We start from the raw sequence: 27,312 nt of genomic DNA on the forward strand, positions 1-27,312 counted from the left end.
TCTGATACCACCTTCTGTCACGACCCCCGACCCCATCTAGCCGGAATCGGTGCCGTGAGCAGTCCAGTGGTACCGGTGATTATTTTAAAAACATTGCAGCGGAAATTTCATCAGGACCGTGAGTTAGGAAAAATATCAGAGTTTAGAAACACCGGATTTTATTTAAAAAGATGGAATAAATTCCATGTTTTACAAAGGTAGCTTTTAAATAAAAACAATATTTCTTAATTTGAAAATAAGCCACTTCTTGAAGTCCTTCAGTGTCGGATCCAATCCTTACTCCAATCTATTGTAATTACCTGAAACGCGTTTTAAAAAGATTTTGTCAGCGGGAAATACTGAGTGAATTATTCATTTTACTGAAAACGACACATTTGTTATAATTCACAGTGATAAGATCTTTTACAATGTTTCTGATATCAACCAACTACCCACAGTACTTTACCACTCGATCCATTGGCCCATACGTCCAATGGTATCTGTGATTATGGTCATATCACCCAATGGCTGCCCCAATGGTGAAGATTATCAAGTAATGTGCACAATACCCCACATACCGGCTGTAATTTGGTGATTCACATAAACTTAATCACTGTAAGTTATAATTCTGAAAATAATTTGGAGTATTGTAAATAGTCACAAACTGTGATAAAAGAATTTATAAAAAGAGAATAACTCACAATTCAGCATGCAGGATTGAGTTAACAAACTTCTTGATTCTACTTTTCCCGATAATTAAGCATGTACTTTATTATTCTGGATCTTCTGATGATTTAATAGTTTGTTTGATTGTAACGGTGTAGTTGGGAGTGTTTTTGGTAGTTTAACAGAATAGAATACGTATTGGTGTAAAACCCAAATCAAACCTTAACGGTAGTCATGAGATTCGAACCTTAACGAATTTCATAAAAACCGGGTTAATGATCAATACAGCTTTTACGATAATTTCCCGTGATCAAATTCTCACAATGAATGACCAAGTGCAATACTTCAACTCATTTATCAAAATGACAAACGGCAAAGTATAGTACTTCAACTCATTATCGAATTATCGACAACGACAAAGTACAATGCTTCAACTCATTTATCGGATTACCGACAAACGACAAAGCATAACCCAATGTGGGCGGCACTTAGGCATTCCTTGGATATATTGATCACTCGGAAAATGAATCGTAATAGCGATTCAGTGATTATTGGTTAGAACACCAACGTATAGAGAGAAGAAGAAGAGAAATGAGCAAAGAAAAATGAATCCTAAGCTTCTTATTTATAGCAAGCAAGCAGGCAGCTCAATTCCTTTTCTGTGGGATTCAAGTGACGTGCTTGCTAGCTAGCTTGACGTGCTAGCTAGCTAGCTTAGTTATTTTATTTCAGCTGCTTAACTCGTTTTTCTTGTATAACTTTTAAAATATAACGTTTTATAAAACGACGAATATGTCTTTAGAACGAGCATATTTTTATCTACGTTTTAACCTAAGTTTCATTAAAAACGGAGTAAGGAAAAAAAATAATATATTTTATTATTAATATTAAACGTTCTTATACGACCTCATATATCTCTATTTTTAATAGACCTTACTTAGCTTAATTAATCTTGTTAGCTTAATTAATATTGATTAACTGATTAATTAATCATACTAAACTTAATTAGGGTTTCCTTATTGCATAATTATCATACTAAATATTAATTTTTTGTGAGGGTTGTTACATTGCTGCCAGTAACGATATCCTGAACTACGTCAGGAAGCCCATCAATGTATTTCTCAATCGCCTTATCCAGAGGCGTAACCATAGTAGGGCATAACAAGCTCAATTCCTCATAGCGGTCAGTATAGGCTCGATGTTCCCCACTGTCTTGCTTTAAATCATCAAATTCCCTTTCTAGAGCCCTAAGCTCATGACGAGGACAGAATTCCTTCATCATAAGAGCCCTAAGCTCGACCCAAGTCTGTGCTAATGCAACCTCAGCACCGCGATCTCTCATAACCCCGTTCCACCACGTAAGAGCCCTCTTCTGAAACACACTCGAAGAAAACTCGACCTTGCGATTTTCAGGACACTGAACGTGACGGAAAGTATTCTCAATGCTCTCGAACCATTGAAGAAGCCCAGTTGCTCCCTCAGAACCACTAAACTTGAGTGGTTTAGCCGAGTTAAAAATCTTGAAATTGCATGGAGCATTGTTGTTGTTGATGGCTTGAGTTATTTGAGCATAAAGATTTGGGAAGGCAGCAGCCATTTGCTGCGCGATAATTTCCGCCAGTTCGGCATTCGCCATCTGATTGTCGCGTCGAGGAGGCATTCTAAAAGAGGAAACATGAGAGGAAACTAGTGAGAGAATTAGACGAAAAGAATGAGATGAAACAAATCTGATGAAAGCAAGGATAGTGGTCATTTGTTTGTTACTACAAAGCAACAAACGACCTGGGTGATTAATCAAAGCAAATAGGTCAAAAATAATGTATCCCGAAGACATGCTCGCCTATAAGTGGACACTCACCCCAAGAGTTCCCAGGCAAGAGTGACTGGTCCGATCATGAGGATTTGTATGAACACTCTAGCCTTAGACAGAAAACTCAGGGTACAGGCACCCACCCTTCCAGTTTGCATGTGTTCACATTATTTAGACCAACTTTGACGGGATTTTGAAAATTCAAAGGGGTTCAAAACCTTATAACTGAGGGTTCAAAACCTAGTAATCAATCATCCTAGAACAGATGATTAGTTTTCAAAGCGGTTTTGAAATTTATGTTCTTGTTGGGGTCGTCGCTTAAGGATAGGTGACAATATTGTTTTATGACTAAACGCAAGTAAACTCGCGTTAGGGTCCTAGGAAGGTTATAGACTAGGTCAAAGCATTGCTAGTAACCTAATTCCCTATAACCATGAGCTCTGATACCAACTTTTCTGTCACACCCCGACCACGTGGAACAACAAAACGTGGCGGAAACGTCGGGGAGTGTTGTAACAGAATCATTGTTTCATAACACATGGAAATTTAAATATTGTTTTATTGATTAAATGAACTCATTGTTCTATTACAATCACATAAGTACAACTATGATCTTCCAAGTTTTAAAGTTGCTAAGGCACGAGTCCATCCTAAATGTTGCATGTATCAACAATCATCTGAAGACAGCACCTGAAACATGTGTAAAAATAGGTACGTCAGCATAAAAATGCCTGTGAGATACATAGGTTTTGTGAAAATGGGATTCATGACTTGAGTTTAAAGAAAACGTTTAATAACAGTCAGTCATGAACCTTGTAATTTGCTTTGTCTTGTAAATCATTTGAAAAATGGTAAAATCAGATGATATGTAAAGATAAGAGAACACTGTGTGGTTAAATGGATAACCATGTAAAATGAGTTTGTATAAGATAAGTCGTTTGTAAATCATTGTCTTGTGAAAGGTGTGTTATTCGTATAAAATGTTATATGACCTAAATTGAAATGATTCAAATAACGCTACGATATGTAATACCATACAAACACTTATATATAGGAAGTACCAGCGGCGTATCCACCATGCTTGTATCATATTACACACGCCTCGTTACTTAAGTCACTTACGCAAACCAAACCACCAATATAGAATGTTCATGTTTAAACCAATAGTCCCAGGTTATTGTATAACTCAAGTTAAATGTAAACCATGTAATGTATAAACAAAAGTTATGTATGGTAAGTGAAATGAGATTTCTTAAACCACAAGTAAAAATGTACAAAACAAGGTGTTTGAATAAATCAAAAGTTATGCTTTGTAAAATAATGTAAGGTTAAACGAATAACCTTATAGCAGCATATTAACAGTATACTTTGGATTTGTAAATAACATATTAAAAATATGTTTTGGTTTGTTGATAAAATGCATAGGTTGGTTCTGTACAATACCACACATGAGAGTATATCAAACTATACTTTTTTGGAGTATATCAAAATATACTTTAAAGGTGCGATTTAAGAATTCATTCAGACCTAGTGCATCAAACTACACCTTTGAGACTATAAGGATACCACAAAGGAAATCCCTATTTGGATGGAGAAACAAATTGGTTTCAGACATTCCATGACAACAGGAATGGGGTGTCTAGTCCTATAGCGCTATATCATACTACCAATCGGTCTGGTGAACAAAATAAGTACTATTCCAACAATTACTTTTGTAATCTTTGAGAAATCAGTGTTTAAACCATAGATAGTCATTTAGTTTGTCAAAAGATAAATACTAACATGTATAATCAATTATACTTTGAAATCATGAAAATAACAGATAGGTACACATGCTTCACCCCAAAACAGTTGAAAACAGTAAAAGAGGGGAACTATGTACTCACCTGAGATTGCTTAGAAGTTCTTGTATGATAACCAAACAATGCTAGAGATCACGGAATATCAGACGGCACCTAATAGGTAGCTATGTTAATATACCGGACCTAAATCGGAGGATCGGATAGTATGCGGGTTCGTAAACCAAACGAGTATGGAGACTCGTGTAATATGGTTTAACAAAGCCTACATACTAAAATGAAACCTAACCTAAGTGCTTGCGACCCATTACGACCCATTTAGGTAGCTTATGCTACCTTACGCGTCGTTCGCGTAGAACGCGTCTGGAACGCCTAACATCGTGACCACAAGGCATAACCTCGGGAGGTTATAGCTATGGTCACCTAATGTGTTTGGTCGGATCCTAATGATCGACCAAATGGGTCGGGTTCGAAAGTATAAGCGATGATTTAGATCGCTTACCTTACGACCCTATATACGCACTATACTAAAAGTGACGAGCTAAGCATGTTAGAACATGCTTAACTAAGTTTAGAAAACAGGTTTGGCATCAAAACAAACGGCTTTGATGCTCACGAGTAGTTTGGTTACAAAATATGCAAGAATGCACATTTTGGCCGAAACTACTACTCGTCACTAAGCCTAGATAACGTGGTAATCAGTAGGTACAGTCACTACGGACTATAACCATCGTGATCACACTCACGTTATGAAGTTCCATGAACTTCGGGTTGACCATAGGCTGGTCAATGCAGAAAGTCAACAAAACGTTGACTTTCGGACTTGAAAAGCGAATAAAAGAACGAAAGAATACTTACGGAGGGTCCCCGAATGCTAATCTAGATCAAAATGGCTCAGGTATGAAACAATGGTTCCAACTTAGAGCCTTTAGATCAGATTGTGTGAGATTTTAGCAAAATGGGGGGGTATTTATAGGAAAAGCATAACCGTTAGGATCGTTTATCGAATATCGTGCCATGATCTCGTCCATACACTTGTCACAATGTTGTGGTTACTGAAAATGGCCCTTGGCTCTTGATTGGGTGAAAGGGCATTGCCCCTTGAACGAACGAAAGGCCAACTGCAAGTGGATTCAAACACTGAATCTGGTCTGATAGTCCCACACGCCCCGCGTAAGGATTTGGGCAATCCTTACGCGCCCCGCCTGAGGGTCACAGTTCAGAATTTTCAGTTTTAGTCCCTGCACTTCAGAAACATGCAATTTGGCCCATTTTTGGCACGTTTAAGCCCCGTTAACCTCATTTCAAGGCTCTAATATGAAGTTAAAGTGTAGGGGACTTGAAATATGCTCAAAAATATTCCGGATGTCGGTTCGTTTGGTCGTACGATCGCGATGTTCGCTTAATTACGACGGAATGCGCATAAGCGCGAAAGACGATCCAAATGACGCGACGAATGGATTTTTCTTATGCCAAATACTAAGGCATAATATAAGGATGCTTACATAAATTTTTGGATGTCCGGATGTATTCAGAACGTAAGTTATGCGCGAAAGTGCAAACTTGTGCACTTTTTGACACTTTTAGCCCCTGAATGATCCAAAAGTTTGTTTTAGCATACCAAACCCCTCAAAGCCTATTCCTAAGCTATGTAAAGGATATTTATGGTATGTCTAACTTATGGACATGTTCCGGAATGTTCGTTACAGTTCAAATTGGCATACTTTCGCAGTTTGTTAAGTTTAGTCCCTGTAAGCGAATTAACTTGTTTTTGCCATACCAAAGCCTTCAAAACTTATTTCTAAGTTATGTAAAAGTTATTTAAGGTATGTTAAGCCTATGTCACTATTCCGGAGTGTTCGTTGGATTAAACTGGTTATTTTTACGCATCAGAGCGCGTATAACCCTCCAGAGAGCGATTTAAAGCTTAAAATCGAACAAGAGTTGATGTGTGCAAATGATACACATATTTTTACGAATCCCAAGTATGAGATACAATATTTCATTGTTTTGGAATTTGTTTGATGGTTGAAGTGACACACAGAGAGTTTGCTTGGATGCATGGTAGAACCTCCTTTCTACATTGCAGACAAAGTTGAAGAGTTTGAAGAGTGCTATTCAAATGCTGAACTGGAGTTTACTCAAGTGCTAACGTTTTGAAGATTTGGTGATTGGATGCATCAGCTTAGGGGGGGTCTGTTGCTGACAGAAATTGTTAAAGCTGAAGCTATCCAAAGACCAAAAGACTGTGAGATTCTGAAGACTGAAGCTACCTTTGCAAGCTATTGTCAAGGGGGAGTTTGTTGGTGCATATTTGTGACAACAACTTAGATTTGGTCTTTGGATATCTTGTAATTAGTAAAACGATAAACAGTTAGCGTGTTTAGCTTTGTAATAGTGAATTAAGAGTGATTGGGCCAAACCAAACCCACATATGGGGAGTGGTTTGCGATATGGGCCTTGCCCATGACCTAGCCCATATGCAAAGCTTTGTCCTATATAAACAAAGCTTAGCATTAGGGTTTAGGTTAATCTTCTAATCACCTTAATCATTTGGAGAGAATTCGTGAAAGAGAAAGGCTTGGACGAATTGAGATCTTGATTGATTAAAATCGTTTGAAGATAATCAATAAAGATCGGGTTTATTGGAAATTCTGTTTCTACTCGTTTTCTGTGAAATCTGATCCAGGGGATTCCGCACTCTAGGTTAGATCGACGATTCTGTTACGATCCATAGGTTTAGGGGACCTACAATCATTAATCAAGATCAAGTAAAATCGAAAACCGCTTGTGTGTCCATGAACACTTCAACAGAAAAAACCATGATCGGGTCAGTGGGTGATGATTGGAGGTGGGTGGGTGTCGAGTTAGGTAACAGTTGATCGAAGGCGACGTGGGTTACGATCGGAGTGGAGTGCAGGTGAAGATGAATTGTAGTTGGGGTGGCCGACAATGTGGGGTGGTTGTCGGAGGTGGATCTGATGTGTGTGGGTGGGTGTTGGGTTGGGTAACAGTTGATCGAGTTGGCGTGGGTGATGTCGAAGGAGGGAGCGTGACAATCGGAGTAGAGTGCAGGTGAAGACGGGTTGCACTTAGGGCGGCCGACAACGTGGGGTGGTTGTTTGAGGAGGTGGTGGTCGGTGCGAGAGGGACATGGAGGGGAAGGTGGGTGAGTAAATGAGAGGGACTCATATTGTTTGAGAGTTGGTATACGGGGGTTAGGGTTTTTAATGGGTTGAAAACAACAAAATACACCCCCTCCTATCCCTCTTAACAAAATACCCTTAAGTTACTGGTTTTGAATGGTGAATTAGACGCGTGTAACGTGAGGAAAATAAAGTTTAAGGGGCGAGTAGTGATCCGCTACCAAACCACCACAAATTTTACTCTAAATATTTGAGTGCTAACCATTCGTGACTTTTTAGGTGGTGTTTGTTTTTTGGAAGAAGAGCTTCCTGGCCTCTTCTGTCTGCACCGTGCAGACGCGGGAAGAGGTTTAGCCTCAGAAGAGTGTTTGTTTTTTTTTTCGAGAAGTGCTTTTAACCTCTCCCCAACCTCTTTTTGGGGAAGAGATGAGAGGTAAGCTTCTCCAAGCAGAGGTTTACCTCTTCTTGGCACCACCTCCACCTCCACCCCTGCTCCGCCCCTGCTCCGCCACCACCACCACTGCTCCGCCACCACCATCATCATCATCATCATCACCACCCCTGCTCTGCCACCACCACCACTGCTCCGCCACCACCACCCCTGCTCCGCCACCGTCATCATCATCATCACCACCCCTGCTCCGCCACCACCACCCCTGCTCCGCCACCACCTCCGAAACCCCCACCTCCGCCTCCACCTCCGAAACCCCCACCTCCGCCTCCACCTCCGAAACCCCCACCTCCGCCGAAACCCTAAATCGAAACACCCCAAAACGGTCAGAAACGAAACCCCCACCTCCGCCTCCACCTCCGAAACCCCCACCTCCGCCGAGACAGATCTGTCAGAGAGAGAGTAGAGAGAGAGTAGAGATAGATCTGTTAGAGAGAGAGTAGAGAGAGAGTGGTGGTGATGATGGCGGTGGTGATGATGACGGTGGTGAAGTGGTGGCGGTGGTGAAGTGGTGGCGGTGATGATGATGGCGGTGGTGCAGAGAGTAGAGAGAGAGTAGAGAGAGAGTAGAGAGAGATCAGTGTGTTGTGTGTGTGTGTGTTGGTGAAGAGGTTTTATATAAAAAAAAACAAACTCTCTTCTCCTTACAGACTGCAGACATTTGGTCCACCTCTTCTCCTGCAGATGTAGCCTGCAGCAGAAGAGGTTTTCATGCAGAAAAAACAGACAGCACCTTAGTGTTGTAGCGATAGTCATATTTGGTTAACTCAACATAACGCGCGAGTAGGTAAAAATATGTCAGTTTCCCCGTACACCATCGCCGGCAACGGCGTCAGAAACCTCTACTCATCATCTTCCTCATATATTCACCGCCACAATTGTCCTCTTACGATTTCCACCATTCTCAAAACCACGCCACTTTCTTTCCCCCTTAACCTTAGTTACGTTACAGCCGCTGTAACACCAAGCAGCTCAACCAGAAACATTAGTAAGCCTATTGAAAACTGTAGCAGTTTCACTTGGGACGATGTTTTTCAAGTATCTCAATCACATAATGGTTCGTGGGATCTCGGTGGATTCTTTCAGAAGATTAATCTCTGTAACCGTGGCTCGGTATGATTTCGTGAGAATTATATTGTTGTATCGATTGATACATATATGCACTTTCATTTTTTATTATCTTTTAACTCGGGTCGGGACTGGTTAAGAAATTTGGGAAATTTTTATGTAATTCTGCTCAAGTCCTTGAAAAGTAAGATATGCACACGCTTTTCATAGGAAATTCAAATAATGAAATCCACAATTCACGTGTTTATATATTAACGGCGAAATTAAGGGAAAACCATCGGGGCTCTAAATGAGGGAATTTGGACCCATGACTTGGTGCTATGGTGGTTACCCTCTACAAAAAAAGTGGTGTGGGTTTAAATCCTTGCAAGCGCAAAATTAGGTGTAAAAAATGTTGAAGATGTGGGAATTTGGGTGCTAAAGTCAGGCATAGGCGGTTTGTTATCTTTTATGCTGTTTTCGTCCATTTCGGTTTGTAGTAGTAAAACTTTTCCCGTATGTATATGAATATGTTCTAGTCTTTCCTGTTAATGTATCCTAGGAAAACCGTTCTGATTTCATCCCATTTGTCATTGAGGACCAAATTGTTGGCTATGTTCACAATGGGTAAGTCTCCCTTATTAAAAAACAAAAATTAGATGCATCATCAAGTTTTAACCAAGGATTAAAACTTTGTGCAGTTTTGTTGACCATTTAAGCAAGTTTAAGGATGTTTTCACTATCATCAAAGATTCTACACAATCACGCCATGTCACAGTACAACCTGCACTGAAAACACCCGAGTCTAGAACTGAAGCCCTTGGAAATGTTGTAAAGTGCTTAGGTGAAGATGTATTTCCAGGTATACGGAATGAGGTACTCTTTCTATATCAGAACCATTGCTTATATGCCTAAAAATCTATGATTTTGGCAATTGCTATCCTCTAAATATCTGCAAACATATTAGATTCCCAACCTCGGTTTTAAAAAGCACACCTCGGGCGCCAGGCGCGTAAATGCCTCGCACCCTTGGTTTAAAAAAGCGTGAAGCGCACAAAAGCGACAAGGTCGTCTAAAATCAAAGTGCGAAGCACAAATCGCAAAAGCGGTGGGCTTTTCGTAAGTGAGGCGCAAGGCTTTTATATTTTTTTTTATATATATATATCCTATAGGCTTTTAGCATCCCTTACCCAAAATATAATGATAAATAAGGTTTATATATGATTAAATGTATAAATCATATAATGTACAACCATTTTAGCTGCATGTATAACACTTTAAAGCACAAAAACACCTTTTGTACAAAAAGCGCGCTCCTCAGTGGGATTTTTTTTTCCAAAAAAGCTCGCTTTTTGTGCGCTTTTTGTACAGAGCTCACTTTATGTCACACAAGGCGCAACTCTTTGCGCCTAGGGTCGCTTTGTGCTTAAGCGCGCTTAAGGCACACTTTTTTAAACCAAGCTCACGCCTCGGCTTTCGGATCCTAAACGCCTCAGAGCACCTCACGCATATTAAAATCAAGTTCTCAACATAATTCTTACATCTTAGATTATGATTTAATCGGTTGCAGCTATACCCTGTGACTTCATCATATGGAGGAAAAGTATATTTCTCATTAGAACGTGCAGCAGCGCCTTACTTTGGAATAAAGGTATGTCGTATCTTTTTTAAAATCTTACAAAATAGAGATGATACTTATGTTGATGATTGTTGAGCTGTTTACTGTCTGTAATTTCTTTATTATAGGCATATGGAATTCACATGAGTGGCTATGTCGAAAAAGATGAAGAAAAGTATCTATGGATCGGAAAAAGAAGTGAAACAAAAGCAACCTACCCGGGCATGCTTGACCATCTCGTTGCTGGAGGACTGGTGGGATTTTCCGTTCATTTTTTTTTTCAAATTTGCTTTTATTCTTCATTAAGGGGTCGTTTGGTTTGTGGAATTATTTTTGATGGAATTGGAATTCGAGTGAATTGGAATTAATTCCTTTGTAAATTTATAACTTGTTTGGTTTGTGAAGTTATAAATGCAATTGGGAAGTTAGAAAAGGAAAATGACAAACCTAGCGAACGGAGAGTAATGTTTTATGGGAGGGTATTTTAATAATTTACAAACATTCCAAAGGAAAGTTAAGGGGTTGTTTGACAACATCTGAATGGTTAAGTGCTGAACCAGTAAGAGGTCTAAACCATTAAGAGCTTGTATAATGCTTAACCATTCAGAGGCAAATGTCTGACCAATTCAGATTAGAGATCTTAACCATTCAGACTCTGTATAAATCTTAACCATTCAGAGGCAAATGTCCGAACCATTCAAACATCTGCTCATGAAACAAACAGTCTGAACAATTAAGTGCTGAACCAGTAACTCAGTAAGAGGTCTGAACCATTAAGAGTCTCATTAAGAGGTAAACAAACAGCCCCTAAACATTCCATCACCTGAGTAAAGGAATGTTAAAATCCATTAATTGATGGAATTGATTGAAATATATTCCAATTTTAATTCCTTTGTTAGTCAACCCAACATATTTTTAGATGAAATTAATTCCAATTCTTATGAATTCCACGAACCAAACGGTCCTAAGTTTTCAAAAAAAAATATATATAGTAATATGTTATCGCGATGGTTTTTATATTGATTATTTGGTTCCTTTTTTTGCGTTATATATGCTGATATTTTCCTGATAATACAGCCGCATGGGATGTCGTGTGCAGAGAATGTTGTGAAGGAATGTGAGGAAGAAGCTGGAATACCAAGATCCATTTCCAGCAGGTAGCTTTAAACGGATATATCAAAACTAGAGGTCGTAAGATGATTGCGTCGAGATGATGTGTAACGGATCAAAACAAATTTTGGTTGAAATCGGTTGACCTGCTAACTTTTTTTATATGAAATAACAAATGTTTTGTTTATTGACAATGAGACAATATTAATAATCTGGGTTTTTGAAAAGAAAAAGCAATTAAGGCGGTTGTATGCATTTGACCCGTTTAAGATAAAACACAATCCAAACCGACCCATTCATAAGCAAATGGGTTGAAATTGCCACCAATGAAAATGAAAGAGTTGTTTGCAAGACTAACTGGCTTTTTACAGAGCGATACCCGTTGGTGTTGTCTCATACATGGACATTGATGGGTATAGATTCAAGAGAGACGTTTTATTTTGTTACGATCTGAAGCTTCCTGAAAGTTTCATTCCCCACAATCAGGGTAATGCAACCGACTCTTGGTTACTTGATGCTTTCTGTTATGATTCTAATTGTTGTGTGAATCACAGATGGAGAAGTTGGGAGCTTTAAGTTACTCCCGGTAACACTTGTGGCTGATGTCATTCGAGATACGGACTTCTTTAAAGCAAATTGCAATCTTGTCATCATCGATTTTCTTTTCCGACATGGGTGGGTATCATCGTTGTTGTTTTCTTGGATAATTGAGATTTAACGTGATAGTTTTTCAATCGGAATTTTATAGGGGTGTTCATGGTCCTCTTCGGCCAGTTTTGACTAGTTGGGTCTTGGTCAGATGGATCCGCCGGTTTGACGGTTTGGTTTTGGCAGTTTGAATCGATTTAATATTGTTAATAAAAAAATTAATGGTTCATGAATATAATGTGTGTGTGTATATATATATAGGGGAAGGTTTAAATGAGAACACTAAATATCGCGAGAACCGTGAGAACGAATGAAAAAACTGCAAAAACTTGGTCAAAAACATTTCAAATTCAAAATTTCTTTTTACACTTATCATTATTATTTAAATACAATATTAGAAATTAAATTTACACTATTAAATTTACATGTATTCGGAAATAATGAAAATTTACACATGTGTTAAAATTTTATTAAGAGTGATTTTGAGAGGAAAGGTGAATTATTTAAAGAGTAAATTCTTTTTTTTAATGTTGTATTTTAACTATAATGAAGTTTGTATTAAAAAAAAATTGATTTTGATTGGTTTTTTCATTCGTTCTCACGGTTCTCGCAATATTTAGCGTTCTCAAGATAACCCTTCCCTATATATATATGTATATATTCCAAGTTCGAACGCATTGACCTGACCGTTTAACCGTCAAAGTCAAACAAACGGTATAAATCTCAAACCAGCCGACTTGCTTCGGTTTGGATGGTTGATTCAGTTTTAAAGATTTTTCTAACACCCCTATTTTGACGTATCGCTTTTGAGTGTCTTATGGTGGAAATCTATACAGTTAAATGTGGATGAAAACTGTGATTGAAGTCTCTTTTTGTTATGAAATATATGTAGGTACATCAAACCTGAAGATGATGGGTACCTGAAGCTGCTACAAAGCTTGAGAAGTGGAGATTGTTCCTAAATGTATCAACCTTGTTTTTAGATGACCTGAAAATCTCATATTCTATACTTTTACAAAACTAATAAACAAAATAATGAATCATGTATGTGTTTTAGTTTTTTTTTTTCTTTGAACGTCAAATATTACTTCTTTGCCTTACGCCAAGTATACTAAAATACTCCCCTTGTCCAAGTTTTTAGTTACAGTGGCAATCCTCAATCTTTGTCAATTCTTTTTTTTTTTTTTTTTTTTTTTTTTTTGAACTTGAAGGGGTTTCACCACTGGCCAGTGGCTAGCATGGCATTTACAAATACAACACAGAATTCAGTTTATGATCCACTATTTTCTATTACATTAACCCCCAAGTTACTTAAATTCTCAAACCTCCATTTTCGCCCTGTTTTTTTAGCCATATAAATAAATGTGCATCCCTTTATCGTCAAAAACCGATTCGTAGCGGATTATCGGTCTGAGTAAGATGATTGTCTAAAGCTTATGGCAACTTATTAGCTTAAATATTTAATCATGTCAAATTAAAATGTCACATAACATATAACTTCCAAATAAATCATACAGTATTCAAAGTCATAAAACATAAGTTAAAATCCAGTTTATTTTCTAAGGCACGCCCTATTTGTCTTCATCTTCAACTCATCGCACCTGATTTCATGTATCATGCGTAAAGGTAATTTTAGGTCAACAAAAATGTTCGTGAGTAAATCCATATTTAATAAAATAATATGTTTAATATTTTTAGAAAATATTTAACATGCAATTCAAGTGTTAGATTAATGCTCACAATATATCAACAACAATAATTAATACATACAAAATAAGATGATAAGATCACGAGAATATACAAACAAAGTGATTATGTGACTATGCAAATACATGACAATGTTACTATGCAAAAACATAAAATGCAATGTTGTGAAAATGCCTCAAGTATATGAGTCACAACATATAAAATAACAAGTTATTCATATTAAATAATACTATAACTTATGCGATCTGGCGAAATATATATTTTGTAATAAATATCTTTATAGTCTAAATAATAAGTATAACAAAAATGATAATTCGAATTTAAATGAGTATAAAAGTGTATAACGGTTTTTATACTAAAGTGAATTTCTGCTAATCACAATTGTCTAGTATAATTATGATCGTAAAAATATATAACTTTTAGTTGGACATAATATATATTTAAATGATTTAATCTTCTAAAAATCACCAAATATATTCTAAGACCTTATAATTTATATGTGAGATTAAATATATAATTGTTATAATATTTAATCTTGTAGCCATTATAATCATTTATATTATATAGATCAAAATATACTAGCCATTTACCCGCGCGATGTGGCGGGAATGGTGATTTACAATAGGATACTCGTTTACCGTTAGTTTATCAGTCGTCTCGTGATATATTGTATAGTACTTAAGTTAGTTTTCTTATTCGTGATATGTTGGCACTCGTTGGTCTTTTAGTTTATTGAGAAAAACACTAAAAAAAAAATAAAAAAAAATATTGAAAATAACCGGTTAAGTAACCTCAAATATTGAAAAAAATAAAAAAAAATATTGAAAATAACCGGTTAACTATCATTACAAATTGTCAAAATTTTGTTTACGCCGGTTTTGCACCTCTAATCACAGGCCATAATCCCAAAATAAAGCTAATAAAATGGGTCATAGCTTTAACGATAAACTGTATTTTAGAGAAGTTAGCGACATACTGTCCAGAATATTGCAGCGGGTGTATCGTTGAACGCGACTCTTGCAAGACCAAAGTCACAAATCTTGAGTTTGCAGTCGGCATTTGCCTTATGTTTATTTAAACTTATAACGATAATCCATGGTAATGATATCCATGGACCCATTATTTTATTTTATTGTAGAAAAAGGATCCCGTCAATGTCAATACCTAATTAAATAAAAAATAGCCCTCAAATATATAAGAAGTGTAATGATATATGCGTACTGTGAGTCCTCTAAATTAGTAACATATTTTATAAAAATACAATGCAAAAAGATGGACCGTGAGATATTCATATAATCTTCGGAGTCAGAACGATAATTATATTGCACACAAATCATATTTCATGAATTAAGCTTTTATTTGTAAATAAAATCTAGATAAATGAATAAAGCAACAGGCTAAAGAATTGCAAGAATTAAGTTTTATTTTTGGTGAAGTATTACTTGTTTAGTTTTATTGACCGAGTAAAATGTTATAACCAAAACATATACACCGCCACTTAGTACGTGTGAGAGGCTAGAGAAAACTATTATAGCCCAAACATATATAACCTCACTTAGTATAGAATCTTTAGTTATAAACTACGAAGACATTTTACTTGGTTGTAACACATTTGGTTCACCCAATTCCCTTTGCATTTTTAGGTTAGTCCATTGTGAACTTTTTAAATGCACTTGGGTCACCCACATCCTCATCCTTGTTCCCTGCAGTAGTATAAAAGCAAACAACATATAAATAAGGGGTCAGCTTGGGTTATAACTTATTGCTCATGGGTCATACGGCTAAGTTTAAAAGGGCTTAGTTAAAGTGTGTGAATAAGAGTTAAGAGTGAGCTGGTTAGATCTGCTTTTTAGAATAATCCCACTCCACCTCCCCTAATGTACAAGCGGCAATTAAATTACTGAAGAAAAAAATGCAAGGGGTCATTTTAGAAAAAAGAAACATCAAGATGTGCAGGTTGAGGTTCAGGTCAGGTAATGTTCTACTTTAGTGTCGGGCTGTCAGCTAATAGCGACAACAGCGGTGACTGTGATCGTATTGGCAGGCAGGCAGGGGTGGTGAGTGGGGCAGTCCACTCAAAGCCATTCTAAGTTAAGATTCGTAAGATTGGCTCATTCGGACCCATTTTAAAATTTGAGTAGACCCAAATCAACACATTTAGTAAACAAAAACAACCCAAATCGACTTATTTCTTGACGAATGGGTCATTATTGCCACATGTACACGAAATTTGCCAACCCAATTGCATCCCTAGTCTCTTCCTTTATTTAAAAATTTCATAAAACAAGCCATGTCAAGAACTCACTTTGATGATGGTTGGAAGAGAGGTGCCACACCCCGGTATGACGATCGCTGTTAAAAATTTCATGTTAGCAAGCTCTACGAATAGAACAAACTGTCCACAATATAAGGAATGCTGTTAACAAAAACTTATTTTAAAAAGGCATTGACTTTTGAGGTTTAATCAGCTCATTTGCAGGTTTGAAGTTTCATCAGAGTTCATATAAATTTCAAGAAAAATACGTGAGCATATCAGATGGTATACTAAGTAGCACAACTATATACAAATTTGTGACAGAATTAACACAAACTAATATTTGACTGAAAATAATAGACACCACCAGACTTGACCTCAAAAGCCAAAATTTGGACAATAGGGTAAATTAAGCTCCTTAGTTAGCAAGATCATGGATAGTTTTAACAGTGATTTTAAATACACAGAATAAGCTTATCATCTAACAATTTTATACAAATAAAATTAATACCAGGATTAGAATTAGCGATTCAATGAGGGGACATGAGGCGGTAGTTGCAGATAAGCAGTTGTCCTTTAGACTTTAGTTGGCTGCATGTATGGATCATAATGCATTAGCATCTTATTAATTTATTATTCGCTAATTTCAGTAAATGGATATGTGGAAAGAAGGACGAATTTAACGACCTACAAAAGGAAGCATCGAGAGATGTTAAAAGCGGACAGTTTATAAATGCCTCTGATATGACACCGCACCCCTTCAATTCAAGTAACACCATAGATGGTGCTTCGATCTTGAGTGCATTTAGTTTAGGACATATTCCTAAATTAAGAGATCGCAGACCAACCTACAAGAAAAAATTGGGAGAAATGTATCAGATGCATTATATATACAATCAATGACTTGTCAAAAATGTTATTTAAGGCAAACCACTTGCAAAAGATTTCAGATAGTAAAATGCTTAGGATCAAGTTTTTGAGAGCTTTGACACGTGAGCTTAGTCAGAAATGTTATTTAAGGTCGCGCCAGAATTCCAAAGGCGGCAGACCAGTTAATTTAGTGTGGAATTCAAATCACATTGTCAGTTTCAAGTAAAGCGACGACAATTATGCACATTGTCAGTTAATTTAGTATGGAATTCAAATCAGTATTTCTTACACCATTCAAATCAGCACATCAACAAAAGAAACTAAATGAAACTCTTACATAATCGTGTACGGAAAAACATAATCCAGATTTCCGAATAATATTGAAATAGAGGGTTTGGAAAAACATACTATTTGCTATGACCATAACATGTAAGTTTCCAAAGTGGTTTCTCCTGCTGAAAATATTCACTAATCTGGTGCTTGCAAGTCTCTGGATCCGTGCAACTTTATAACATAAAAAAATTAAACACAATCAGTTCTCATGACATAAAAAGGTTTAACCATGCAAAGACGTGGTTACGGGTCAAACCGACTCATCTACCTTGAAAAGATGAAGGTCCGGGATACCAAGGTCGTTTCAAACGAAGAGGAAAAAACGATGGATACATAGGAAAGGTTGTCAACGGTTCGATTTCCCATAACGATACACGTGGCTGCCTCTCACCAGCAGTTGACTCGTCCCAGCTGACCTATAAATATATCAAGATTTAATAAGTAAACCAAACAAACAAAAAAATTTAAATCGTATAAATAAGTGCTTCCAGATTAAAATACCTTCACAGATCGCCAATGAGAATTAGGCCAACAAGCGGGATCTAAATCACCAATGCCATTATTGTTCACATGTATCTAAATTTATTTTTATAATTATTAAACACTAATACAATTAATTAACTTATTCACTTTCATTCAAGCGATAAATACATGCGCACGCTTGATTCTTCCGTTTCAAACAACATATAAGTCAAAACATACGAAACCATCTTTAAGATACCTGTATTAGTTGTCTGCAAGCTTGTTCCCATGGAGGATAGATGTGTCTCGGAAAAATTTGAGGGCTACTTCTTACACTGGACTCAAATCGCATCTTCTTAGAAAGGTTTCTTCATAGCCAACACAAAACACAATTACTAACATAAACTAAAACACGCAATGAGTGATGAAAACTCAAAATCTTACCTTAGGGTTTGTCAAGTGTCCAGAACCCCAAACAACTTAAAATCACCATCTGTGCCTCCAAAAGTCGCCGGAATTCTAAAAGCGGAGACAAATTAATAGTTTGCACATACATTACCATCGAAGTGACGGTAAAATACCTGAGATAGTTGGAAATGGGGACATACACTGATGCGGGTTGGTGTATATATAGATTTAAGTATATTTTAAGCACTTTACACGTTAGTCAAGTTTTAAATTTATAAAACACGATATTTTACTAACACCAAACACACATATGGGCAAGTGCACCCATCGTGAGCGTAGTATAGTGTTGGCAAGATACCGAGGTCGTCCAAGGAAACAAGAGCTTTTAGTACCGGTTTATCTTCAATGTCTAATCAAATCAAAAAATTAGAAAAAGGTTTTAAACTAGAAAAATAAAAACTAACTAAAATGCTGAAAAATAAAATAAAAGTAAAAACAGATAGACAAGATGAATCACTTGGCTCTGACTCGTGTATAGTGTAACCTTTGATTATTTCCGCACTTTTGCACTTTTTAAGAGATTATCTTAGTTATTGTAGTAGGCCCCTCTTTTGAAGGTGACGTTACCCTCAACCCAGTAGTTTGAGTCAGCAAGGATACAATCCTAGAGGGTCGGATTATTGAAAGATAATTAATTAAGTTATTAATGCATATTGTGGTAGGCCCCTCTTTTGAAGGTGGCGTTACCCTCGGCTAAGTAGTCTGAGTCAGCAGGGATACAGTCCTAAGTAGCCGGGTTAAAATATTAATAGTAGTTTAACTTATGAGGGGATCAAAGAGTTTGGACCCCCGACATCCAATACCGGTGGGTATTGAAGGAGGTCCTACTAAATTTGACCCAGGTCCTTTGCAGGATCTATACACTGAACAATGGCAAGACTTTACCAAACCGTTCCCTTAACCCCCGACCAGGTAGCCAACATACCTCCATATAGACCGTGGAGATATGAATGGTGAAAATCTTTTATTTTATATAGACAGTAAAATAATGCCAAGACACCACGGACAAACGATAAGGAAGAATCACCTTCAACATAAGAAACTAGTTATTAAAGTCATTAATACATAACCAAGTAAAAAGTGCGAAAAGATTAAAAATAAAAAGGATTACACTAGAAACTTGTCTTCACCAAGTGATGTAAGAGACTTAGGCAAACATGGCCTTTGATTGTCAAGAACTCTTACGATCAATCTTGGATCCCGAGACGACTCACACACTCTATGATGGACAATGGATGATGGTGGTGGATGATGGTGTTGTGATGGTGGTGGGTGGTGGGTGGTGGGTGAAGTGTGAGAGAGGTGGTGTGCCAAGGGATGAGTTGCAAGTGATCCAAGCACTCCTATTTATAGGCTGAACAGAAGCTCGGGCACGGCCCCGTGTCCGTTGGGCACGGCCCCATGTCCATCTTTCTCTCTTTCTTCATTAATTGCAGTTTGTCTGCATTAGTTGACCACGCCCTTGTGTCCGCTGAGCACGACCCCGTGTGCAGAAGCATATCTGTACTATCAAGATTTACCTGGATTCTGCGAATCTTATAGTTGACCACGGGCCCGTGTCCGCTGAGCACGGCCCCGTGGTGGGCGATAGAAGCTTCTACAACTTTGTCTTTTCTGCTGACACTTGGGCACGCCCCCGTGCTCACTGAGCACGGGGCGTGTTCAGCCTTCTGTCTTCTTGATTTTGCTTGGGAAGATGCTGTCGAGGGGTCGGGCATGCCACGTTTGTTCCTTTTCTTGTATTTATGTTAGATTTAGTTGCCTTTTTTGCTTCTTTTGTTCATTTGAGCTCATTTAATCCTGAAAATACAAAAGGAAGACAAAAACACACTTTTTCCAACATTAGTACTAAAAAAGGGTTAGTTTTACGCCACAATTGATGTAATTTATATGTTGCATTTTGTGCACATCAAATACCCCCACACTTGAATCTTTGCTTGTCCTCAAGCAAAACTTTTTATAATGTGGCTTTACACTCCCAAATGGAATGGGTAGAAGAGAAGGTTTTTGGGCTTGTCATAGAGTGTCGGGATTTCCAAGATTCTTTATTAAGTTTTATTTTTATTTATTTACAATCCTATTCGTCATGATTTAATACAAACGTTTCATAAGATAAATTACTTATTACGGCATAACATGCCTTTTTTAAAATTCCATTTATATACAAGTTCACATACCTCACGGGGGATTACTCAACACTCGGCCGAAGGTGTATTTTTAGTGAATCACTCGAGAGCGGCATGGAACTTACTTCTACCATAGGCTTGCCAAGCAATCAATCCTCCTCCTTTTTAACTATATACCTTTGTAAATATCAAGAGAACTTTTTGGGTGAAGGGTTAGGCTTGGGCTAAAGGTGGGTGGTTGGGTTAGTAGTTAGTGAAAGGGCGAAAGGCGTAAAAAGCGTCGGTTTTCGTAAGACTCGATATTTTTCAAAACTTTTTTTTATTTTGATGAAGTATTTCCTTCAAACAAAGTTATTTTTGATAAACTTGTTTGTTTATTTCTTTGACTTCATCATTTTTTTTAGGAATGAAGTCATACTAAGAACCGAGCTTTGTTAATAAAATAAAGAGTTTAAAATGAAAAAGGGTTTAGGTGGGTAAAGGGTGTTTGGTTTGGGTTATGAAATGAAAAGTTTAGGCTCAAAGGGGTTAACTAGGGGGATTTTTGGGTTGGTGGTAAAAAAAAAGAAAAATAATGGTGTAGAAATAAAAAAGGGTTAGTCCTAATGCCTCCATCATTTACTTACTCGGGTTTAAGTTGGTAAGGACTGGGAATGTATCGTAGTGGCAAGTTCTAGAGTCGTAAGAACCAAGCGGCTAGTTTAAAGATATGTATTTGTGTGCTCAATAAAGGCTCAAAACTCACTTTTGTGGGAATGCGTTTTATGTGATCAAGTATATATAATCAAATTTTAACTGAGCTTGTCATGCCGTTTCATAATTTTCTTATGTTGGTTCTTTTTATCACGACGCTATCGGTTGTAAATTTGTAAAAATATAACCTTTTTAGAACTTGAAATTCCCAAGTTAATCCTAGACAAGTAAAAAAAATAGAAAATTTTTGAAAAAATTTGGGGTGATTAGCGGTTCCAATAGAGTTTTATGTAAGGCTTGTTAATTAGGACTTGCAAGATTCAAGGTTTTAGCACCCCCCCACACTTAAATTACACATTGTCCTCAATGTGTCCCAAAAATAAGTTTTTAGGTTGATTGAATGTGTGAAAAGGTGTGAAAAAGCAAAATTTTATGTTACTGGGTGTCTGGACACGGCCCCGAGTTGTCCGGGCACGGCCCCGTGTTCAAGTGCTAGTAACAAAAGTTTGTAAAAAGAAACAGAAGCCTGGACACGGGGGCGTGTTCAGTGAGCACGCCCCGTGTCCAGTTACCTGAACTGGGCATTTTCTGCAGATTGTGCAGCACGGGGTCGTGTTGGGCGGGCACGACCCGTGCTGAACTTGCTGTAACGAAGAAAAATTTGTCGGATGGCTCTATTTTCGTGCATGGGTCGCTGGTGCAAGTTTCCCTTGTTATCCTTCACCATCCCGAGTTTGTTTTATCCATTACAACATCATCCAAACACCAGTTTAACTAAAACCATCATTTCATTTTAAGTCATAGAGAGAATTACATAATCCTAAAAAGTTAATAATTTAGATAAGTAGGTTAAACGAAGCACAAGAAGCTTAAACCAAGAAGTTCTAGCCTAAAAGTTATTCTAATTAGCAAAATTTCCGAAAGGATAATTCTCTCAGTTGGACGCGGCTTTGAAGAACTTCTTTTTCCGGGCATGGGTTCCTCACACGTCGGCGAGCCATTCCTCTATCTCCCTTGGGAGGAGAAAGGCGAGCTCATTTGCATCGGTTTGAGGGGGTGCAACTTCCACCGGGACTTCTTGTAAATCTTCAAGTGGAGGCTCCGCTGGAATGTCATCCCATTCGGTAGGATTGTTGACTCCAAGTGCTAGGTTCCAATCCTCTTGAGGGAGGATTGGCTCCATGGGAGGTGTTACAAGAATGTTTAACCTCTGGTGCAAGAGGTTAATTTCTTGAAAACTGTTTTCCAGCCCTACTGTAATAATTTATACGGTCTATTAGGACCTCCTCTACCGAAGTCATCTCGTCAAGAGCTTCACGTAATGCCATTACGTAACGTAAGAGAGTTGCTTCGATTGATGACCTTCTCTCCCTTCGACTGTTTCTGGAGTGCGCAGAAGAGGTTCCACTGTTTTGACTAGACATTCTACATAAACAAACCAAAAATAGTTCATTTTAATGAAACAGTTCATCGGGCACGGCCCCGTGCTCAACGAGCACTGTTCACCTTTCTGCAGATTTTTGGAACAAGGAACCTTGGAGTTTCAAATTATTTTTCCAACTTATGAAGCATTTTTTAACATAAATAACTTAAAACAGTGTTGTATAACTTATTTTTAACAAGATTCCTTGGACAAAAATCTAACAAACATCACAATAAAGCTTGGGAACAAGCTTTAATAGAGGTGTTGAGGCAAGAAAGATGAAAAAGAAGGCAATGAATAAAAGAGGAAAGGACAAGATGGTTGTTAGAACCTTCTTTTAGAAAATACCTACGATGGTAGATGAGAAGATCCTTTCAAATCTCTGTCCCTGGATGCTCCAAATGTGCAGGATTCTTGGCTGTATTTATAGAAAATGACAACATGCTGGACACGGCCCCGTGTCGACTGGACACGACCCCGTGTGCAGACGAGATCCTGACACATTTTGTCCGTATTCTGACATAAATTCAGAAAGGAATCTTTTGGCGGACACGGGGGCGTGTTGACCTGGGCACGGCCCCGTGTCGAAAGGCTGATTATGAAGTTTGTCTATTTTTAAGGAACTTATCCGGATCGGGCGGTTTCTTACTGGATGGAACGACCCCAAAGTGCCTAAGATACCTTAATTGCTCTAGATTAAGACGAGAACGCAAGAGGTTGTCGGTGAGTGTGATTCCTATGCTAAATGTAGGTGGACAAGTCCAACCCTTTCCCGGGCTCTTGTTAAAGAAGGTGTATGCCGAATCGCTCAGGTCTATGTATGCATTGAACGAAGTCGATGGGGAGTCCTTCACGGCACAATTGGCACAGGGACGACTATCGCTCAAGTCCTCGCTAGAGTTGGAGGTAATATCGGGGACATCGGGGTTGTTTGAATGCGATCTCAACAATTCTTCTTGGGTATTGTCTTGAGATGAATTAATAAAATCCATCGTAAGTTCTTTTAACCAATTAAGAATTAGATCTTCTAATTGAAATAGTTCATCAAGAAACATTTCTCTTAGAAGGTCCGGTTAAGCGCATTCGAGGGAGAGATAGGGATTATTTTTACTTTCACCCCTCTTAAGGCTACAGGAAAACAATGGGTCTATATAGTGGGGCTTATAATTTAGAAAATAGCATTCTAATTCTTTATGAGGGCCTCCACATATTTGACACCACGTACCATAAGAGTGCCGAAAGTAAAAAATATCATTATCACTCATGTTTGTGTCAGAAATTACCAACCGTCGGGATCTTACGGTTCTGTTTTTAGTAACTGAATCTTGGGCACGGGGGTGTGTTGAGTGGGCGCGGCCCCGTGTTTAGCTTACTGTCTGACTTAAAACAGGATTGCCAGTTCCAATGATTGGGCACGGGGCGTGTTCAGCAGGCACGGCCCGTACTGAGTTCTGCAGAAGCTGAAAAATTACGAAAATCCTAAAAAAACAGAAAAACTTAAAAAAAACGATTAGGCCGTTGATTCCTAACTTTCTTAAAATCCTTGTGTCCCCGGCAACGGCGCCAAAAAACTTGATGCGGGTTGGTGTGTATATGGATTTAAGTATATTTTAAGCCTTTTTTTACACGTTAGTCAAGTTTTAAATTTATAAAACACGATATTTTACTAACACCAAACACACATATGGGCAAATGCACCCATCGTAGACGTAGTATAGTGTTGGCAAGATACCGAGGTCGTCCAAGGACACAAGAGCTTTTAGTACCGGTTTATCCTCAACGTCTAATCAAATCAAAAAATATAAAAAGGTTTTAAACTAGAAAAATAAAAACTAACTAAAATGCTGAAAAATAAAATAAAAGTAAAAACAGATAGACAAGATGAATCACTTGGCTCCGACTCGTGTATAGTGTAACCTTTGATTATTTCCGCACTTTTGCATTTTTTAAGAGATTATCTTAGTTATTGTAGTAGGCCCCTCTTTTGAAGGTGACGTTACCCTCAACCCAGTAGTTTGAGTCAGCAAGGATACAATCCTAAAGGGTCGGATTATTGAAAGATAATTAATTAAGTTATTAATGCATATTGTGGTAGGCCCCTCTTTTGAAGGTGGCGTTACCCTCGGCTAAGTAGTCTGAGTCAGCAGGGATACAGTCCTAAGTAGTCGGGTTAAAATATTAATAGTAGTTTAACTTATGAGGGGATCAAAGAGCTTGGACCCCCGCCATCCAATACCGGTGGGTATTGAAGGAGGTCCTACTAAATTTGACCCAGGTCCTTTGCAGGATCTATACACTGAACAATGGCAAGACTCTTACCAAACCGTTCCCTTAACCCCCGACCAGGTAGCCAACATACCTCCATATAGACCGTGGAGATATGAATGGTGAAAATCTTTTATTTTATATAGACGGTAAAATAATGCCAAGACACCACGGACAAACGATAAGGAAGAATCACCTTCAACATAAGAAACTAGTTATTAAAGTCATTAATACATAACCAAGTAAAAAGTGTGAAAAGATTAAAAATAAAAAGTATTACACTAGAAACTTGTCTTCACCAAGTGATGTAAGAGACTTAGGCAAACATGGCCTTTGATTGTCAAGAACTCTTACGATCAATCTTGGATCCCGAGACGACTCACACACTCTATGATGGACAATGGATGATGGTGGTGGATGATGGTGTTGTGATGGTGGTGGGTGGTGGGTGAAGTGTGGGAGAGGTGGTGTGCCAAGGGATGAGTTGCAAGTGATCCAAGCACTCCTATTTATAGGCTGAACAGAAGCTCGGGCACGGCCCCGTGTCCATCCTTCTCTCTTTCTTCATTAATTGCAGTTTGTCTGCATTAATTGACCACGCCCCCATGTCCGCTGAGCACAACCCCGTGTGTAGAAGCATATCTGTACTATCAAGATTTGCCTGGATTCTGCGAATCTTATAGTTGACCACGGCCCCGTGTCCGCTGAGCACGGCCCCGTGTCCGCTGAGCACGGCCCTGTGGTGGGCGATAGAAGCTTCTACAACTTTGTCTTTTCTGCTGACACTTGGGCACGCCCCCGTGCTCACTGAGCACGGGGCGTGTTCAGCCTTCTGTCTTGTTGATTTTGCTTGGGAAGATGCTGTCGGGGGGTCGGGCATGCCACATTTGTTCCTTTTCTTGTATTTATGTTAGATTTAGTTGCCTTTTTGCTTCTTTTGTTCATTTGAGCTCATTTAATCCTGAAAATACAAAAGGAAGACAAAAACACACTTTTTCCAACATTAGTACTAAAAAAGGGTTAGTTTTACGCCACAATTGATGTAATTTATATGTTGTATTTTGTGCACATCAACACCCTATACCGTCGCAGATCTGGTCAGAAATGGAACATAATGTACCGCTCCGTCATGGCTCTTGGCCAAAAAACGATAGATGCTCAAAAGAAGAAGGGGCCTCGGTAGTTAAGGTTTGCGATAGACGAAAATGGTTGTGGTCACCGGTGGTTCAGCCTCTGATGGCTACGCCTTCGCCGGAACCTATAGAGCTCTGAATCAAAACGTAAAAATCTGCAATTCTACCAGAAATCATGGCTGCAAGGTGAGTGCGAAGCTGGCTAATTACGCAGATCTGAAGAGGAATCATAGATCTGAAGAAGAAACAAACACAAATCTAAAGAGGAATCGCGCAGATCTGGTCATCTTGAATCGCCAGAGAAGGAGAGAGAAGATAGAGGCGGATAAGAAATGAGAGACCCTGAAACCCTAATGTGGTATCCATGTTTTTCTCAATTGTGTGAGTGAGGGTATAATTGGGATTGTAAATTATATTGTGCTTTAGAGATTTGTACAGCATGCTTTATGGGTATTTTAAGGGAATTTATATGACCTTAAGAAGTCCTTTGGATATGCTTATTAATATAGTATAGATTAATAACCTATTAATAATTAGTTGGTAATTGTTGATGGGCCATATTACCCTTATTAACTAATTAGGTTTCCTCTTGGGTGTATATATAAGGAGTTTTTTAAAGAGTTTAGGGGTTAGACAATTACACAAACCCTAATAACACATTACATCATATATTCGGCTCTCTTTCCCAACCAAATCTGTCCCTTGTTTCGGTTTCATCACCATCTTAACATTACACCCTAAGGAGGAACCAGATCATCCTGACAAGTATGTCAAACTCAATGGCTGCATCTCTGACTGGATTCTCCGCTGGCCTGTCTTCTGTAAAGGGCTACACTCAGAAAGAGGGAATTGATTATCAAGAGACGTTTTCACCCGTCTCTCGTAAAGATTCATTAAGGATCGTTATGGCCCTAGTAGCTCATTTTGATTTGGAGCTGCATCAGATGGACGTCAAAACTGCTTTCCTTAACGGAGACTTAGACGAAGATGTTTAAATGAAACAACCTGAAGGCTTTGAACCTGAAGGTTATGAGGATCTAGTCTGTAAGTTGAAGAAATCCATTTACGGGTTAAAACAAGCATCACGGCAATGGTACCTCAAGTTTGATGAAGTCATGAAGAGAAAAGGTTTTATGAAGAATCAAGTGGATCAATGCACCTACCTCAAAATGAGTGGGAGTAACTTTACTATACTTGTCCTTTACGTAGATGATATTCTATTGTCAAGTAATAGTTTAGACATGTTGCATGAGTCGAAGCGGTTACTCTCGCATAACTTCGATATGAAGGATCTCGGAGATGCT

The 27,312-nt window shown here is 38.2% G+C and overlaps 1 protein-coding gene and 1 non-coding gene across 5 annotated transcripts; one reads left to right on the plus strand and one right to left on the minus strand.

Annotated features, from left to right (window-relative positions):
* The first annotated feature begins 8,567 nt into the window (after window positions 1–8,567).
* On the plus strand, window positions 8,568–13,374 carry LOC110940313 (nudix hydrolase 20, chloroplastic). 2 transcript variants are annotated; one of them, XM_022181865.2, is made up of 9 exons: window positions 8,568–8,964; window positions 9,461–9,525; window positions 9,600–9,774; window positions 10,469–10,549; window positions 10,645–10,770; window positions 11,594–11,673; window positions 11,998–12,113; window positions 12,181–12,301; window positions 13,167–13,374. In XM_022181865.2, the coding sequence occupies exons 1-9, from the start codon at window positions 8,647–8,649 to the stop codon at window positions 13,234–13,236; spliced, it is 1,152 nt and encodes a 383-aa protein (XP_022037557.1). In that variant the 5' UTR covers window positions 8,568–8,646; the 3' UTR covers window positions 13,237–13,374. The 2 variants fall into 2 exon arrangements, with proteins under 2 accessions (XP_022037557.1, XP_022037558.1); XM_022181866.2 differs by lacking the exon at window positions 9,461–9,525 and having other exon boundaries at window positions 8,834–8,964.
* A 2,058-nt stretch (window positions 13,375–15,432) lies between these two features.
* On the minus strand, window positions 15,433–26,271 carry LOC110938713. Of its 3 annotated transcripts, none has more exons than XR_004894317.1 (10): window positions 25,951–26,271; window positions 18,345–18,419; window positions 18,160–18,268; window positions 17,940–18,014; window positions 17,707–17,854; window positions 17,514–17,609; window positions 16,923–17,083; window positions 16,747–16,826; window positions 16,287–16,333; window positions 15,433–15,684 (listed from the first exon to the last, which is right to left on the minus strand). It is a non-coding gene; the product is annotated as an uncharacterized LOC110938713 (transcript). The 3 variants fall into 3 exon arrangements; XR_004894318.1 differs by lacking the exon at window positions 25,951–26,271 and adding an exon at window positions 18,482–18,510; XR_004894316.1 differs by lacking the exon at window positions 25,951–26,271 and having other exon boundaries at window positions 18,345–18,504.
* Between the last annotated feature and the right edge of the window lie 1,041 nt (window positions 26,272–27,312).

The sequence above is a fragment of the Helianthus annuus genome, chromosome 5 (genome assembly GCF_002127325.2).
Source record: "Helianthus annuus cultivar XRQ/B chromosome 5, HanXRQr2.0-SUNRISE, whole genome shotgun sequence".
In the NCBI taxonomy this organism is placed as follows: domain Eukaryota; kingdom Viridiplantae; phylum Streptophyta; class Magnoliopsida; order Asterales; family Asteraceae; genus Helianthus; species Helianthus annuus.